The sequence below is a fragment of the Aythya marila genome (genome assembly GCF_965140915.1).
Source record: "Aythya marila genome assembly, chromosome: 6".
Lineage (NCBI taxonomy): Eukaryota > Metazoa > Chordata > Aves > Anseriformes > Anatidae > Aythya > Aythya marila.
In genome coordinates this window covers 27,363,426-27,383,032 of record NC_139047.1, presented here as the reverse complement: position 1 = coordinate 27,383,032, position 19,607 = coordinate 27,363,426, and the positions used below count along the sequence as shown (strand labels likewise).

Below are 19,607 nucleotides of genomic sequence, written 5' to 3'. Positions count from 1 at the left end.
AAAGTATTGGTAAGCCTAAAAGTTACAGTAAAAGGACAGGAGGCTGGGGGAAGGAGCCTGACAAGAAAGACACGTTTTATTTTTCATTACCTCACACCAGCTTCTCAACTGGTATAAATTAATGTAACACCACTGAAATCAATAGATATATATATCAATTCATATCATTTGAGAATTTGGCTGGTTCTTTATGATTGTTGTAAATGAGCCTGTAAAATAAGTCTGGTGTTTTGGTCTCATTCTTTCCCTCTATCCTGTCCCAGTATCTGCAGAGCTACGTATTCAGCTACTTTACCTCTACTTTACAAAGTCCAGCTCTAGTGTAAAAGTGATTAATTAAATGGTCCAAGAGAAAAAATAGAAGTAAAAGTAGGGCCTTTGAAACATCCAGGAACTCAAAGAAGAAACCAGGTGTGCATGTGGATCTTATTCTGTGTAGTGTGGGATAACACGTCTCTTGAGCTGCAGAAGTAAACTGTGACTGCCAGGTTCTTGTGCAGAGAATGAGGCACTGTGATTGTTGTCAGTGTTTCCTGTGCAGGGTGGTCTTTCCCAAATGAAAAAAAAAAAAAAGGTACGCAAAAAAATAATGTTAAAAAGAAAAGAAAAAAAAGAGAGGGAAAAGGAAGGAAAGGAAAGGGAAGGAGGTTGGTTAGGGGAATAAGAGTAAGAAGAAATTGCATTGTCCATCAAATGAAATATTCCCGTTTGCACTCGCTCACTGTGTTCTGCAAGTCAATGTCAGCTTTAAAAGAGCTCTCAAGATTTTCTGGGTGTTCTTTCTCCTTTGTCTGGCTATTTCGATGTGCCTGTTTGTGTTGATAGAGGAATCTGCTCATGATGGCGATGATGCAAAAGATGATGAATATCACAACTGCTATTACACCTGAAGAGGGGTAAAAAAGGAAGGATAGAAAGGGTAAAATATAAAACCAAAAGACTTAATTATGTCAAAAATACATCACCATTGCAAATCACCTAATGGATATGATATAGCAGCTCTTCTCAGTCTGTACCACCAGTCTGTCTCTATCACGCCCTCCCTGATAGTCTTTATTGCTATTTTGTCACTTCAGGTGAGACTTAAAGCAGCAAGCATCAATGTAATTGACCTTTCAATTTGAGTCAAATTCTGCCTTCACAGATAGTAAAGTTGGTTCAGTGTGTTTGTTTATTAAAAAAATAAAAGAAAAAAATCTGTATGCTCAAACAAATTCCTGCCCTGTCATATTTTCTTCTGTGTTATCTCTGAAACCTTGCATGAGCCTTGTACACTTAGCTTTATAGCTTCTAGATATTATCAAAGACAGCTCCCTACAGGGTGTCCTATAAAATAAACAGAGATAAATTGCCTTCCAGGTTGTTAAAGGAAAATGAAAACCCTACATGAAGCTATAAAGACAACTTTCCCAAGTATATAAATGCTTCCATATGACCTAGCAAGTTCCACAACATCAACTTGCAAATCGAGAGCTCAAGAAGTAGAGAATGTGTGAATACTCTGTTGAGGCTCTCATCAGAGTAGTGTGTAAAGCAATTACCAGTTACCTTGGTTGGTACCCAATACCATGTATACCAATACCAAGCCCAGCACTATGGCCTTAGTTCATAATACAGGTACCTATCCAGGTAAATTGATATAGATGTGTGCTAATAAATTGAGAAAATACTAGACCTGCATCAGATCACAAAAACTAGCTGAATTGGATTTTATGGGGCCCAAATTTAAAGTTACCTAGATACTTGCCATGACAGAATTACATTTCAATTTTAATTTTTAAAAATGAAGTTACCTCCAATAACAGCAGAATCACTTCTGACAGCATTGGTGAGAGGCTCCCTTTCATCTGTCTTCCCAAAAGGATCTGCAGTTGGTTAAACATAACAAGACTTATTTTCTATATCAACTACATTAATTTTCACTGTAGTTTAGACAGAAGTGTCCTTTTACCCTCATGAATTGTAATGTGTTTTCAAAAGATGTGATTTGGGGGACTGAAGAATCAAGAAGCTCTCTGAAAAATAAAGTGAGTTTGCAGGAAAATTTTCTTCTATGTGTCCAAGAGCAAAGTCTGTTAAGGATGTATTTAAAAGGAAACAGAAAGACTCACAACTACTCTAACATCTGAAAGTGTTTTCTCAGTTTATCTGTAGAGGAATCACAGAGAGACATTCAAACTAGACTTTTTTTTTTTTTTTTCTTTTTTTTTTTTTCTTTCTTAGTACCTAAGAAACAATATCAGAAAGAAGCAAAAGGAAAGCTAGACAGATATAGACCTGACCTACATTTGTAGGTGAAGATATACAAGTCAAATTCAATCCCATAAAGAGAAGCAGTCTCTGCTTGGAACAATATCTTGTAAGGGATGTTTTCCTCTCCATTGCAGAAATGCAGTGGTCAAATGGAATTCAAAACAGAGAGGGGTCATAAATGAATTCCTATATTTAAAAACTCCTAGATGTTGAAGCTCTCTTCTAACTTTTCTATAAATGACTGCTGTCAAAAACAGTGGGCCAAAATGTCTATATGCATTGGAGTTTCAAATTCAGATTCAAAACTGAGAGGTTAAGCAGTCTCTGAAGTCAGTGGAGTTACGGCACTGTATCTACTTTTGCCCTTTTTGTACTTTTGTACATTTTCTTCCACCTCTTTTTTCTTTCTTTTTTCCTTTTATTTATTTGTTTGTTTGTTTGTTTGTTTTCTTTCAGCTCACCGTCTCCTTTAAAGAGACAATTTGTGTTTCTCTCCTTTGCATACCTCCAGGTTACCACTCAGTGCATGTACTTTGGAGTTAGGGATGACTCTCTCTGCTATGTATTGTATTTCTTTGTCAAACTGATCTTTCCAATACAAATGTAAGCCTGATTGAGAAACTCAGAGTATTGCAAGGTTTATTGCAACTGAACATTGCCTTAGAACCTGACAAAGTCACATTTAGGTACTTCATCATCCAATAAGATATTTTTTAAATAAACACACAGCTATTTTGTATTTGTGTATCACGAGGTGCTGAGTTTGTAAAGATGGTGGCTTTGGGTTGTTTAAGACCATAATGAGGGTACTTTTTTCCCTTATTCTCCTCCAACATTCATATGAGCCCCAAAGACATGCAGAAGGCATCAGTTTCAAAGAGGCTACTGTGGGATTTAGAGGTGGAAGGATTTCTCATCAAACAAATTCATTCTAAACAGTCAGGGTTCATTCTATCTGCAGTTCATTGTCTGAGCTACAGGCACAAAAAGGACTTTGGGTGTCAACTGAATATCTACAGTACAACTCTAGCATACCCACAATCACCATCAATGTAATTGCTAATTTTGACATATTTGGACACTCAAGTTGAGACCTATTTACAATGTGTCCCTTGTTTGGATATTGGGTGCTTATAGTGATGTTGCCAAGCAAGAAATAGTCATGGTAATGCTTATGAAGCATTACCATGACTACTATTATTATGACTTATTTACTATATTCGTGGGATTGGAACAGGGATAAAAATTGTTCTTTTACACATAAGTACAGATAAAGTATATTTTCTGTTCAAGTCCTCAAATGTCTCCAGTGAAATTAACGACAATAAATATACACATCTGCTGAATTGTCAGTCCTACTGTAACTGAAGAAATATCTCTAACTGGTATTTGGTGTGTGATATTAGTCAAGTAGAGTCATGAAAGACTATTAACCATGAATGGAAAAGTGAAATTAAATATCTACCTTAAAAACATATCAGATGTAATTCATGCCAAAAAGGTACATAAGTTCTGATTCTACATGTTATCAAAGCTCCATTGTTTTTTGGTGACTGTTACCAGAATTTAAGCACTGAGAAGAAACCAAAGCAAATGTTGCAAATTATTTTCAGAATGGGAGTCAACAGGCATAGGTCTTAAGAATTATGTTTTGACTGACAAATAAAATCAAGATACAAGGAGATAAGTGTTTTTTACAGGGGAGCAGATGGCATGTGACAGCTGAACCATTCCCAGTGGGAACACAATAAACTGTGAAGCCGAGGAAAAGCAACACTTTGTCTCATAAGAGAATTTTTCAGGACATCCTCCTACTTTTAGATATAACTGATGACATTACTGTGAGTCATAAAGTCACAGTATTGATGAAGTTGGAAGACCCCTCTGGAATTCATCTAGTTCAAACCCCTACTCAGAACTGGGTCTGTTACAACAGTTTCCCATGGCTGTATCCATTTGGGTTTTGAAAATACCACCCAAGGACAGAGACTCCACAACCTCTCTGGACCTACTGTCTTCGCTAAATTTTCCTGCCCATCAGGATGAACCATTCTTGATCTTGGAGAAGGTGATCCTTGTAAATCAAACAGCTGTCCTGGATCCCTCTTCTCAGCATCCCAGTATCTCATGAGATTCTTCCAAGCAGGTCCCTCTCCTGAATTTTGGGATTGAAGTCATAACTACTTTTTTCTTTTTTTTTCTTTCCTTACTTTAATCTCATAGCTGCTACAGCCAAGGCTGCCTATGGCTCATCTACTGTTCTTCTTCATGAGGAAATATCAGGTTCAGCAGAACAAGCACAATGAGACAGGGACTTGTACCATCTAGGTCGCCTTTCAGAAGCAAAAATATTTCTATCTTTGGTATTTTTACTTTAACTGTATGAAGACCTGGGCTGACAAACAGTTCAGAATTCCACCATTCTCACAGATGCATCTGCTGTGGCATTTCCAGTATTTTAATACACTAAAACAAATAGTACAGTCAGAGTCCAACATCTTTATGCCATCAGTGTAGAGCTTAGAATGCCAATATCTCTACATGTATCTCAGCAAGGAATAAGGTGATTTCCACATCTTTGTTAAATATCAAAATCACAATGTCAGCTTTCATTTTGTGTTTCATAATCAAAAACCATGTGCATGGATAACTGAGCCACAAGTGACTACATTTTATTCAGCATCTGTTACCTATGGGACTTTCTTGAAGGCAATAAATATTCTTGTCTGAAGGAGAGAGCTTCAATTGTTTTCAGCTTATAAATATAGAAAGTTTTAGTTTGTTTTTTGTTTGTTTCCCACACATTTACATTGAGATTTCCTAAAGGTCATTTTTGTTGCATCTGTACACTAGAAAACTGACACAGACTTGTAGAGTCAACTTTGAGTTCTATTTTTCTTCTCAGACATACAATAATGATAAATCGGGAAGTGATGAATTGAGATATAAGTGGCTGAAAGTTAATCCTTAACTATCTTCTTTTTATTAAAATGTATCCTTCCCACGCATAAATGTAATTCTCAAGTACATCTATACAAAGAATAATTTGCTATAGATGGAGGGTTTTTTTGTTTGTTTAAAGAATCTACCACCCAGTGTTCTTACTATAGCATATAAAGTCTTCAGAACTAACTTGTTCTAAAGATCTTATTCAGGCTTTAATCAAGACCAATGTGAATAGTGAGGCAGTACTGTCATTTAATGTATCATATTGAGAAGAAAATGTATTTTAAAGCACAGAGAGGGTAAAATATGTTTGGGCTTTTATAATAATTCTACATTTCTGATGTAACAGTACTTAACCTTGACATTAAAGTGCAGCTGATTATAAGATTTAAATATATAAGTGCAAAGATGCCAAATTTTGCTCTGTGTTCTGTCCTGCAGTTCTGAGTCTCAGGTTTTACCAACTTCTAAAGTTCAGAAATACTAAATCATCAAGAGGACAGATTACAGGGCAAGGAGTTAATATTCTCAGTATTATCACACATACAGTATTTACATTTTTTGTGTGCTTCAACGCAGGTACTTTAGACAACTCTGGGTGGAGAAAATAAAGTTGGGGGCAGGAGGGAGAGAAGTGCACGCACACACACTGCCAGCCGCTCTCCACAGAGTAATCAGCAGCTTTTATCCTTATGCAGAATGCTAATAGCAACCTTTTTTTTTTTTTTTTTTTTTTTTTTCCCCATTGACTATCTTAGGCAGAGGCTGCAGGAAATGGAGATTTGATGCAAGTACAAATGTAAAAAGAATCATATTATGATATATAACAGAGGTTTATTAGTTAGTAAAAGAGAAAGTGGCTTCAGAGGTCAAGGGGCAAAAAACAGCTCTTAATTTATACCACTTTCTGGTCATTAGGAATTCTGCTACATGCAGTGGTGACTAAAGCAGCAACTTGATTGCCCCTGTTTAGTGGTGACAATGCTCCCAGCTGCTCTGAGACTCCTTCTCTGCATACAAATTCACATATGCAAAATTCTTAAGATTCCCAGAGGGCAGTTTCAGGATTGAAAGACATAAACGAACTGTTGGAATCATCTTACTGGCACTGCTCAAGTACTGCTCCTTCCCTTTAGCCTGAGAGAATAAATTACAAGCATTCAATGGAGGTGATGTGTATGTGTCAAGGGGCTCATACAAAGAGGTTTTGCTCCTTTCTGCTAGGGTGGGAACAGATCTGACTAGTTTGTCATATGATTCTTACTGCTGATCACAACCAGGATATGAAATCTGTGTAACATTTATGTTTTCCTTTGAGATCTGTGACACTGGAGCTATCTAGAGTGGACGGGAATGTCAAATCAGACAATAATTCAGATGCTGTTTCCACTATGGTGGTGAGAATTTTTTATTTGTTATAGGTATGTTTTAGTACAATGCCCTTTAAAGTGGCATTGGCTAATCCTAAGGCCCATCCTTAACACTCCTGATTCTGAGAGAAAAGTCAGCTTCACAGTTCCAATGTTTATAACACTCTCGCAATTGCATTACAGCAAAAATGAAAGAAACCTCACACCCTGGTATTCTTTAATTTTCCCATTCCCCTCTTGGCAGATCATACCTGATGAGGAATATATTGTGGTTGCTGTGTTCACATCAGTTTCCATCAGGGATGCACAGCTGGATTCAGTCAAGGAGCCCTTGACAGTCACAGGAGCAATGCTGGGATGGCGTAAGGCAGCTTTCAGGGGAGCAATGTGGTTATACCGAACAGAGGACAGGCAGCCAGTGAATCCATAGGCGTTTGCCTTTGAGACTTCAGGGTCCAGTGACAAACTATCTGCAGCACAACAGAAAAACAGTCTGGGGATTGTCTGTTTTAGGAAGACACATTAAAAAATTAATTCTCTTATTGTTTTACCTACTGTTTTACTTCTCTGTATTCAATTTCAATTGTTCAGGTTCTCTTTAAGCAGTCCACAAGTCCTCCCTGGCATGACCCACAAGGTTACCATCACCAGTGTTTTCTCTACAATGCTACTTACTTACTTACTATCAAGTCGGTTTGGACAAAAAAAAAATAAAATTAAAAAATACAGCATTGTGTTATCCATATCCTTATCCATTTTTCCTGCTGTCTTAACAATACCTAACATATTATAGGTGCTAATCAGCACAACAATAATTATAAACAGCAAAAATAACAACACTGACTATCACAGGATCCTGGGGGTGATCTTCAACATTTTTGCATCTGTTAATAACACCATGTTCACAGATGTGTCTTTCTACTTCCTCCACTCTTTTCACAAAGGATCCTGCTCTCCATTGTCTATTATATAATGCTTCATGTGGTCCAGTATTGATAGGTTCCTAGTAAAGACTTCCACTCTTCTTCAGACATCTATTTTTTATTTTTTCCAATCCATGCAATTATGTTGTTAGCATTAACACTTCTTATTTTTATAATAGAGTTGCTAGGAATCCTCCTAATTATGAGCTAGGCTGTCACTCTGCCAGGCCTATTCTACTCATAAAATTCAAAACTATACTTCATTTAAGTCAAAACCAGTATCCCCATGCTCTTTTCCAGCCAGAAGATGAGATGGTGCAATTAATGTATGTGTCTGCCTGTGTTCATTTCACAAAGAGAAAGCAAATTCAACGACATGTTTTTTATTTAGTTCTAAATGTTTTAATATCAATGTTTTGAAAAGTCAGTGAAGGACGGTGAAGCCATCTTCTCTTTCCTCCAAGCTCTCATTTATTTACTTTCCAGAAATTGAAATTCCTACTGCTCAGAGGTCTGTAGCATGATGTGCTTTGGTATCAAGGTCAATCAAACAAAATAAGACAAAAACCACAAATGCACATAAAAATAGTATCAATAGTTATTCAAAGTCTTCAAATTTACTTGTTAATGAAAAACAAACAAACAAACAAACAAACAAAACAAAACAAAAAAACAACTAGCATTCAAAACTTTGGAAATAGTTCCAATGATATTAGAAAATAAGGATTCTCAGCTTTTCAAGTTTATTTTCATAGCTTCAAAGAGTAAGATAGTAAAATTTAAAGTAGGTTCCAGTTTTCCTACCATCATTCCAATACAATGATTTAAAAGCTCTCAGCCAAAGGAATTTAGGAAAAAAAGTACAACTTCTCTTATATCTTTGTAACTGACTTTTCTACCAGAAAGACATATACATATTTTATGTATAAGAAAATACCAAGACTTCTCAAAACAAGCACAAATCACAGGTTAATTTTGGCACTAAGGATCTGAGTCCATAATATCATGCAGTCAGAGGGAATAAACCAAGAAAGATTTAGTAATTATGTTTGAAGGTTTTCATAGAAATATAATTTGGAAGAGTTTGGCCATTTTTTCCTAGGGGTCTTATAGGAGACCCCTCAGTCTGCTGACCTATCTATCACTGCCAGAGCTGTCATGGGGAAAAACTTCTGGGCTGTGGGCAACTGCCAGAAGGAGACACAGGAAGGGAAACAGTGAGACTTCGCCAGTGGAAAAATTGCTGCCTTACAGAGGTTCACATTTGCTCTTCTCAAAGTATATAGGAAGTATTGCATTCAGGTTTTTAATGAGATTTTGGCAGAGGTATTATAAAACAGACAAAGAATCATTCCCAAGTTTCTGCAAGAAGGCCTATATAAAACTAAAAAGGCTGATTTACAGTATTTGTCTTCTTTGTTGAATTTACAGAAACCTTTGTAAACATTTGTACTCTCAGCTTTTCCTGTTTTCTTAGCTCTGACACAAAAGGTGGTTTTGTTGTTATCTTTTAGGCATCAAGCAATCTAAATTCTTCTGTTCTGCTCCAATGTGCAAAAGGTAAAACCTAAGAAATAATGAATTCTTTTTTCATGGAACAGTAACTTGAAAAGTCTAAGATAGAGTGCTGTTGAAGGCTTTCTTTAAAAGTCAAATTAAGGGCAAATTCCCATAGTCTTTTCACAAAGTCAGCTTTGCATGAATGAGAACTAAATTTGTTAAAAAGCTTTGAAATTTGAAAAAATAAAAAAAGTAATAACTAAAAAAAAATGAAACAAAAATCAAAGAACAAACTGAAAACAACCCCAGAGTCCTCTGATAAAAATTCCACCTGCACAGGTACAGGCTTCTTTATTATAAGGCTTTCAGTGCATGATTAAGTCTTTCAGAAAGTTGGACTTTCACTGAACTCAACAAGAGTCCTATGCAACTTGGATGTGAATGACTTGTGATGCCCTATGAATCTCTGTGTGGATCATGTAAATCTGTGTTTATAATACGATTACCTGTGGGAAAGGCTTTTTAAAGGTTGAAAGCCATTCTGTCACTTGAAGTCTTTAAATCACAATAAAATGTTTTTCCAAAAGATATTTTCACTACATGACACAGTGCTCAGTAAAAGAAATAGCTCCATGAAGCTCCAAGGTCTGTGTTGAACTAAGGTCATGTGAAATGTCATTGGCCTTCCTGTGACCTCATAGTGCTGTAAATCTTTCCATGCATTAGACTGGTTTTGAAAATTATACTGAACTGCTGATGATGGTTCGATTTGATCTTATGACATTTTAGCATAGTGTTTCTGTTTGCGGTACAGGAGACTAATTAGAGACTGAGTTACTTTGAATTATCTTTTTGGGGGTGGAAGGGGATGATCGGTGTGAGAAGGCATTTTTGGGGGCTTTTAAGTAATTTAATTCTTCATTACCTGGAATTTAGGTTTATTTTTCCATAAATTTATTTTTAGGAAAAAAATAACTTTCTCTGTTGAGTTGTGCATAAGTTGGTCTAACTTTTTGTGGGGTCCTCTAGCTGCTTCCTGAAAGCTGTCTGCAATGTCACAGATCAATAAAATTTGCATCAGTTTTACTCTTCTGTTTTCTAGTTTAATGTGTTTGCAGTAGCTTTCCTTGACAAAGAGAATTAGGTAAAACATGCAGTTGTATTTGCAACACTCTACTTATTATATCCACATAATTTCTCTGCTGATTCATTTCTGTTCTCCAAAACAGACATTGTGTTGTACAGCTGTTTTTTGTGCACCTCTGCTATTTGTAACACACTTGTTTTAAAATGTTAAATAAAGCATTTTCAAATCTTAATATCTCAGTAATGTGGAATTAATTTTCATCATAAATAGAATAATAGAATTCTTCTGCAAAACTCTAGGACCAAGCATGAGGTTGCTCAGCAATGTATCAGCAAATTAAGACAAAATAAAGGATAGCTAACATGACAGCTAACTGGAATCAAAGAAAGTGTTATCTGAGTGCAGAGAGAGTGGCTCAAAAGACTTTTCTGAAAATAACACTGTAGAAAATGGGACCATAAGCATTACCTAGTATACTTATCCCGTCCTTTCTTTCTAAACATTAATTTCATGTCATTCAAAATTAAATCAGAGATGAACGTTTACTTGTGTGCTCACTAACATCCAGAAAGGCCCATCACAGATTTCCTTATTAGAAACTTCCTTAATGTCAGTGAGGATATAAAACGTTTTAAATAGCTGCACCCTAACTAGCTCATTAATCTAAACATATTACTTAGATACTTTTCACTTAGGTGGACATGCAAAGGATAATTTACTCTATATACTGAAGCACCGGTAGTCCTTTTTTTTCCAGTCTGAGAAATAGAAAGATGCTTTTTGTAGAAGTTATACTATATACTTCACCTCAGTTTACCAAGGTGCTGAACATCGTTGGCAAGGTTACTACTTGGACCTTGTCACTAGATTAGTTTCTGTGAGCCAGAAGTAAAAGACTCTTGTAATCTCCGTATTGCTCCCATCTCATAAACATTTAGTCAACAACCAGGTACCATGTAGTTACCTAGAAATATACTCTACCCTGTCCTTCAACAACCTCCATAAACATTGTTGATGCTAATTATTAATTTAGAAAGGGAAGAAAGCATATCTTGGTTTAGGCTGGAACCTGCAAAAAGGCATCCATGGAAAAATTTCATTTCTTGGTGTGAGTCTTCCACAAAGGTGGCAGTGTGAACAACACAGAAACTTTTTGTAGTCAGAAATATTGAGTTCTGCCACTTTGGCTCTTCCTTAGGAAAAGGATGAGATTAAACAGGAGACAGGGCTCCAAGCATTCAGCATACCTCCAAAACACTTCTGAAACAGAAAACAACAGCAAGAGCAAAAAAAGGGACTTTTTCTTTCGTTTTCCCAGGAATGAGCAGAACACTCCAGGCTTTACTTACTGGCAACTGAACATTTCATGCAAAGTGAAAGATTTGAGAATTTTTGTTTCATTAGGCTTAGCAGAGATAATTTCAGACATGCATTTAGTATGTTTTCTAAACGACAGGTTGTCATTGAAAATGAAGGGCTGCTTTGAATGGCAATGTGAAATTCATTACATCAAAATTTTTGACATTTGAATCTTAAGCTGTCATAACACAGTCAGCCCTATGTGATTTCGCATAGGCTCAAAACATAATCCATAAAAAGAAGAAAATGTGCAAGAAAATAGAGAGACTGTGCAAAAGACACGTTTTTCTCATGAGTAGACAGTTAAAATCAATTAAAGTAGCAAAAATTCAAACTAAAAATAAAATTTCTAGATAGGAGTAAATAATCTTGGACACATTTAGGCAATATTATAATTGGGAAAAAAAAAATTTAACTGTGGTGCGAAGATTTTAAAGTAAATGATACCACTGGAGAAAAAGTCTGAATGTATTTCATCTCTTTTTAATAGAAACATGATGGCATTGTTGGCTCAGACCTTGGATTGCTTCAAGCGCTTATGATAGCCAAGCTTTTTTATTGTAACTAGTGCCATCTTGGTCCCAAATGTCTCTCCTAAGTAGCTATTCTAATTTACCCAAATACTTTACTAGGCTACTATGGGGAAAAACAATTTTAGACTTAAAATGCACCCAAGACATCTTTTTCCAGGATAAGTTCCTACTAAGAAATAGGCATTTAGGGTGGGAAGAATCTGCAGTAAAGGAGAAAGCTTTGCAATGACAAGACAAATCCAGACTATAACTCTTGCAGCCATTACTGTATTGTAAAAATTGTAAACTACAGTATTCTCAAACTTTAAATTTCTCAAGAAATTTGTGACCTTGAGAGCTTAAAAAATGGAATGACTTTCCACAAAGGGGTTAAAAAAAAGACTATAACTTATGTTCTTTCCATCAAAACTCCCCAGAAGGAGATGCTTCTTCAGGGTTAAGTTTTGTATCTCAGGCTTGATGCCAACTTACCCACTGTGATTTAATTATCCCATTATCATCTCCTGTACTATGACACCACTCCAGGATTAATTGTACTGTGATCTCTTCTGTGTATGGGTTCCATTTTCTTCTTGTGAACTTTTAGTAAGAAAATCTATTATACAAATAATAAAAAATGTACTGCTCCTACACAATGATTTTAATAAAATTACTTTTCAGATAAGCTGAATGATTCAGTGTAAAGACTCCTACAACTTAAGTGTGTTTCAGTTCAAGCTTTTAGAGATAAAAGGTATCATGTAGCTAGGCTACACAGTTCTTTATATCGCTAGTGTAGGAAGTTCTGCTAATTCATTATTTTGAGGACACAAATAAATTAGACAGGTCAACATGAATAGGTGCTAAGGAAATCTTTGCAACCCTATTCTGCAGAATACTCCTAAATTCCCTTAAAATCTCCTTTCAAATTCCTTTCAGATTTCCTTTACTCTTGTAATCACTACACTACTAGTGTATTAACTTGCTCAGAAGCAAATATGCAAAGAATTAGATTCATTACCCTGCAATTAGATTCATTTCTCATCATCACTGATTGTTTTTCCAGGTATTGTAATGGCAAAAGATTTAGATATGGTGAAGCACGATGAGAAATTTTCAAAGTGGGGAAAAAAAAAAAACAAACAAAACACTAAAAACTAAAAGCTGCTGCAGATATGGTCACATCTTAGGTACTTCTGAGCTGATATAACTAGTTCAGAATAGAAATAAAGAACTCCAACACTGAACTAGAGCCACTTTCAGATCCTTTCATTCACTCTTCTTTCTTTCAACACCATTCACATTATGGGGTAGAAAGGAACTGTTATTCAGATACTTATGAATCATACAGTAAACCCCAAAACAAATAGATGATATTTTCCATTGGGATAACAGCTTTTTTATTTTAGACAAGACCTAAGCATATGCAAATGTATATCTGAGATCAGAGAATTACAGAATAATCTAAATTGAAAGACACCTCTAAAGGTCACGCAGTTCACTCCCTTGTTTAAAGCAGAACTGGCCTCACAGTAAGGTCAGATTGTCAATAGAATAGAGCTCACGTGGTTAAGTTCAGCAGTATGATCTCTATAAGGAGCACTTAAAGTAAATGAACTGGGACTCTGGCTAAAATTTCACTAAGGCTTTGCCATAAACTGTACAACCCACTTGGGGTCTGAATCCAGTACTCACTAAAGTCCAGGAAAAGAGTCCCCATTGATAGTGATGAGCTTTGGATAGGTCCTTTTGCATCTTGCCTTCGTATGTGTGAAGAAAAATGACAACGAACTATGGGATAATAATATTTCTCTATCACTGTTGGATACTGTGAGGATGAATTCAACAAACGCCTGTTGGCTACTTGAATGCTGCTTCTTTTTACTCCCTTGTCTTCAAAGCCACACTTATATTTAGATTGATCTTTCTAAGGCAGCTATATGGCCCCATTACCGTGGATCTGAACAGCTCACAGCCTTTAACGCTTTTATCCTCCTAGTGCCCCTCTGATGTAGGGATGTTCTATTATCCATGCTTTACTGATAGAGAACAGAGATACTAAAGCTTAGATTGGTTCCAGTGGGAATAAAATGCCTACTTACCTTTATATCTGCACATAAACGGCTTGCCCAAGGTCATTCAAGCAGTCTGTGGCAGAGTGAGTGCCCCTATATTTGAATTCCAGGTGAACCCCCTCTGCCTTAAATGGAAGGCTTTTTCCTGGAATTCAGAGATGGGTGTAGGGCAACCATTCAAAAATACAGCAGATTTCAAAAGCAGAAAAAAGTATCAGAGTGTAAGTAGCTTTTGACTAAAGAAAGTCAAAAGGGGCGGGGGGCAGTGAGAGACTTAAAAATTGAATAAAACTGTACTTTTCAAGAGTTCCAGCTATGCTAGCATAAGAAAAATGTTATCATAAGAAAATCTAGTAAGGAAGAGGTTTTAATCTTGTGAGATGTCTTTCTGGAAGACCTCTTAGAGATTTCTCACCCAGAGAAAAATAAATGGTAGAGTCAAGAAAGAAGATGATATAATCATGTGGTTAAGCAACCATAATCAGACTATTAGAGCAGGCAAAGGAGCAGTGCTATTCAGGTTGGAAGAGACAGAATTTCAGGAGAGTATAGTACAGATGTACCCTATACAGGGTACAGTTTTTCTATATGGTTCTATATGGTTCTATTTTGGTGGTAACTTACATGGTACCTAAGTTTCAGTGACATTCAAAACAAACACTGCCGAAAGTCTAGATCTACTGCTAAGCATCACATGCCTCCAGAAGTTTATGCTTTTACTGAGGGGAAGGGGATGATGAAAAAGGAAGAAGTTGGAGCGTATTGGTTTAGGTTAACAGTATTCACCTTTTGGTAAGCCAACATTATAACAAGCTATGGTTAATATTTTACCCATAAAATATTATAAATTATGAATGGACACATTAATGTAAGTTCTACCTTCCTAAAATGATAAAAGTCTAGTTCCTCATTTGATACTACAAGGCAAGCAGTCTTGATTTTGTAGCAGTTGGGCATTTTTCATTTTTTTATTGTCATTATTGGACAGTTTACAACTTCAGTAAATTTGGAGAAGATACAAAACAGGGTTGATAGACCAGACAATCTCTCCAGCATTCAGAGGGACCTTGACAAACTAGAGAAATAGGCAAAAAGTAACCTCATGAGCTTCAACAAAGAAAATTCAAGGGTCTACACTTGGATTAAGAATAACCCCATTCGCTAGCATTGACTGGCGGCCCAATCAGTTGGAAAGCAGCTTTGCAGAGAAAAGACCTGGGGGTCCTGGCGGACGACAAGATGACCATGAGCCAGCAGTATGCCATTCAGCAAAGGTGGCCAATGTTATCCTGGCATCCAGGTCTGCCTTGGGAAGAGCAATATCAGCAGACAGAAGAAGATGATCCTTCCCCTGTACTCTCTCTGAGTGTTGCATAACTGGAGTCCTGGGTTTGATTCTGGGCTCCCCAGTAGAAAGCAGACAAGGACTTACTGTAGTAAGTCCACAGAGGGCAAAGATGATTAAGGGACTGGAGTATCTTTTGTATGAAAAAAGCCTGAGAGAGCTGGGTCTGCTCAGCCTGAAGAAGAGAAGAGTCAGGGGAATCTGTGACCCGCAATGTGAGGTCATAAGGACTCTCCTCAAAAGAACTACAGCTGTGGGATAAAACTTGGCAAATGAATCCCTAACACAGAAGAATAGTCTGAGGAAATTCATTTAATATATGAAGAAGAAACCAGAATTAGGATTAGGCTGGAATTAAAGTGACCTGCTGGGATGAATTGTGAGATTCCTGGTACAGTAATAAGATTTCCTATCAGCTGGATGAACAAGTTCATGGCTCTTGTGTTACTATATAAGATTAACTACTGCTATCATTAATTTTATTAGTAGTACAAAATACCAAGAAACTTTGGAGCAAGAGAGAAGAAAACAGAGGAGGATGTATCCATTAGAATTTGTCTAGAGACAGATCTGTGGTGTTCAGTGGAACTGAATGCCAATCTAGCTTCTCTCCGTGATGCTCAGTTGCAACTTGCAACTTCAGTTTGCTGGTTATATGTTTGAAGGTCTTTGTGCTATGTTCCATTTGCTGTTCAGAAAAGCCTTGGTTTACTGATTTGTTATTTATAACTGGAGCTTTAAGGTAGAGATCATGACAAGCAATGCTCTTTCAATTTTTCAGCACTACAGATGACCCTTGACAAAATGAGATTTTTGCTTAGCCCTTACTTGGGTTGAAAAGTGTCAGGTCCCCAAACGTGTCCAAAAAGGCTTGGAAGGTTGCTGCATTCTGACCAAACATCAGTTATAATTAAGAGGAAAATCAGTTCCTGTCCTTAATCTACTCAGTAAAGCATGATGCAGAATGCACTGATGTCATTATATACAATTATATTGTACAACTAGACACTAGAGGATGTCTATTGTTTCTGTCTAGCTACCAGTCCCAGAGGCTTTGGGTGCTATTAATAAAGCAGATAAATTGAAATAATGAAACAGATGGTAGGCTTGATAGGGAGGCCCAACTCTAACAAAGGACTACAACGTTTATATCCAAGGAAGCATTTAGAATCTTACTGGGAAAGAATGACTCTCTTATGTAAAGTACTGTGACATACTTGAAATGAAATAGAGGAATTCTACTTTCCAAATTTATGGCCAAGTTTTCCGGTCTTGTAATGGCTTTGTAGTGTGAAAGGGTAAATACAAAGACTGTCCATGCACAGAGCATGCAGAATTGTGGCCACAGTGCTACATGTAACACAAACATTCCTTGCACAATTCAAACAGAAAAGGACAGGGAGTGCAATATGGATAGAGAGGATGAAGGCTTACAGCACTGTTCTTATAATTAGGAAAAAGAAATGGCTTCAGAGGAGCAAGCTACAGTCAGCAAAATGATGCCACCCTGTGCAGCCACACAGGCTGTATGAATCACTTTACTGGAGTGAGCAATGGGAAAAGATAATATTGCTATCAGTGCAAACAAGTAAAGCTGCCAGATTTTTGCATAGACAAGCTTTTACAAGTAGGAGTACTAGAATGCTCAGGCTAACCTTACAGCTAAATCAGCCAAATAAAAAAACAACTCTGTTAAAAAGCCAGCACACAGAACAGGTTAACTCAAGCACTATAATAACTGATGAATCCAAAATATTTTTAGTAAAACCTACCTGTGACCTTGCCCAAGGTAAGTGATTTGGTGGCCTTAAAATCAATCTCAGAAAAGTTGTGTTTGAGTTTGAGAACTTGATCAACCTGGAAGAAGACAAAAAATTAGTTCATTAAAACAGCACACAGATACCCCTAGATCTTTCTCTGTACCACAAACTTGTGGGAAAGCTCTCAGCTGCAAATAACTTAATTCTGCCCCCAAGCGTGATTCAGTTTCTAAAGACAGCAAAGTGAATGTGCTTTAATTTTTGAATGAGAAGCTGAAGGTGCACAAGTATAGTCATATAAAGGGATTTAAAGAAACTTCCCCTGCAGAAAAGCTTAAAATGTTTAACACTGAAATTCCCCTGCTTCCCAAATTTCATGTCTAGTCACTTCAGAGTGCACTCAAAGGAGACCTCTCTAGGAATGCATTGTGGAGAATTAGTTCTCAATAGAAGAAAGCCACAGTGTGGCAGACAATAGAAGACTGGCAATAGAAAAAAACCCTGACTGTTAGCATAAACCTCCTTCCTAGATAATCAGGCCTACCTATTTTAGTTGCTGTGTTAACTGCATATTATTTTAACAACAAGAAACGGAAATTGCAGAGGAAAGAAAAAAATATGGTGCTCCCTGTGTTTCTTTTGCTTTCTCATTCTATTCTTTCATTAACACATGGTTTCTCCTTAGACCTACCCTGCCACTCCTCTGTTAAATGATCATGGACCAGACATACCAAATTTAATTTGGAATTTGAAATGATGTAATTAGCCTCAGAAGGAAAGCAGAAGGAGCAGTAAGATGGCACTCTTCATCCTGCCTTTGAAAAAGAGGCAATGCAAGAGAACAGGGACAGATGAGGGGTCTCACCTCCCATGAAACCACCACAGTAACAGGGCACACCGAAGGGTGGGCCTACATCTAGCAAAGGAACAGGACATCAGCAGGCACACAGTGGCTGCACCCTGCCTTCCTACAGCCCTTCCTCTTTGAGAAGATGAAGCTGCTGTAGTCATATTTTCCTTTGGGGCACATACACCTAATGAAATAACTTTCCCTGGTGCTCCCTCCTTGGTTGTTTTTCTCCATATGACAGCTTTTAAATGATATATGTTGTGTACTCCCTTTGGGCCTACAGGTCACACAGATAACCCTAGGCCCCAGCACTGCTCTAGTGGTCCAGATGAATTTCTAGTCAAATGTGTTTCCCAGTTCACAGATTGTAAGAGACAAGGGAGAAATCACTCTATAGAAAATACCACTGCTGGGCACTCTTTGAGGCATGGTCTGGGCCAGGCCGTGGTCTGGATGGAGCTTTTGTTTAACTCACAGGGCTTTTCTGCTGCTGGACCTCCTACTGGCAATCAGGCACTGAAATCAGTGTGTCTGTTTGTGGCATGAAGTATTCCTTTACACCAAACTGGGAATTTAGCCCTGAAAATAAGCCATGACATACCTGAATGATGAGCTCTCTGCCATCTCTGTTAATCTTCACATGGTGCAGCTCTCGGTTGGCAAAATTTCCAGAGTCAATTGTGAAAATAAGAAGCCCATCCTTACTCAGCTTATATCGGACCTGTAAACTTCCTTAAAAGCAGAGCAAAATTATATAAAACTTGTGTCCATAATGAGATACTGTTCAATACCTTTACATAACATATAACTTATTTTCTTTTCATTATAGTGGAGAAACAAGGTTAAAAAGTCAAGAAACAGGTTGAAGAGAAATGACAGAGTTCACACTTTAATGAAAGGTATGGAAAAAAAAATGCACTGGAGGAGTTTTTCTTCTTACTAGCTAACAAACTCTGCTGTGGAGAAACATAACTTAATAGAGTAACTGAGTGTAACAAAGAAGACAGTGTCTGTCCCCAGGTCAGACATTGAGCATGGCCCCAACAGCTGATCTACGGTAGTCTGTGAAGGATTGCTTCCACCAGAGGGCATGCAGGCCTTGCACTATTCTGTTAAACTAATATTGGTGCATTTTACTATTCCAAGTCAGGACTTCATCAAGATATAACAGCCAATGCAGAAGACAGTGATGACTGTGAGAATTATAACTTAATTTCAGGCATTTAAAGGCCCAGATTCATTATGATTTATATGCTATGCGAGAAAAGATATATTGCAAATGATTAGCAAAAACCACTTTGGTTTTCTAAACTATTTGAAAAAATAAATAAAATTCGTTTAAAACAAATCCCAAACATCTCTTTTAGTTTTTGCAGAAAATAAATACAGCATTGTGACTTCAGAGACACACCACTGACCCTTGATGTAGTCTGGCATTTTAGAGAGGTGAAGGAGCAGCCCTGCTTGGCTCCTCTGTTTGGCCATATTAATGCTGTAATACTGACTTCTTGTCTAGATTTAGAGGCAGAGGGCAAGAAGTGGTTCTCCTTCACTGCATAGCATGGACATAACTGCTCTCCTTACCCTTGGCCTTAATGCAGGAATAAGTGCAGCTGCACTGCAACAG

General features: G+C 37.1%; 1 protein-coding gene across 1 annotated transcript in view; it reads right to left on the bottom strand.

Annotated features, from left to right (window-relative positions):
- Positions 1–257: 257 nt before the first annotated feature.
- Positions 258–19,607, bottom strand: part of CNTNAP5 (contactin associated protein family member 5) — a 282,395-nt gene continuing 263,045 nt past the window's right edge. The window contains exons 20-24 of the mRNA XM_082763797.1: positions 18,582–18,708; positions 17,143–17,227; positions 6,821–7,039; positions 1,794–1,865; positions 258–886 (exon numbers count right to left, since the gene is read on the bottom strand). Coding sequence (XP_082619923.1) covers positions 690–886; positions 1,794–1,865; positions 6,821–7,039; positions 17,143–17,227; positions 18,582–18,708 — 700 coding nt within the window. The 3' untranslated portion in view covers positions 258–689. The remainder of the gene's footprint in view (positions 887–1,793; positions 1,866–6,820; positions 7,040–17,142; positions 17,228–18,581; positions 18,709–19,607) is intronic.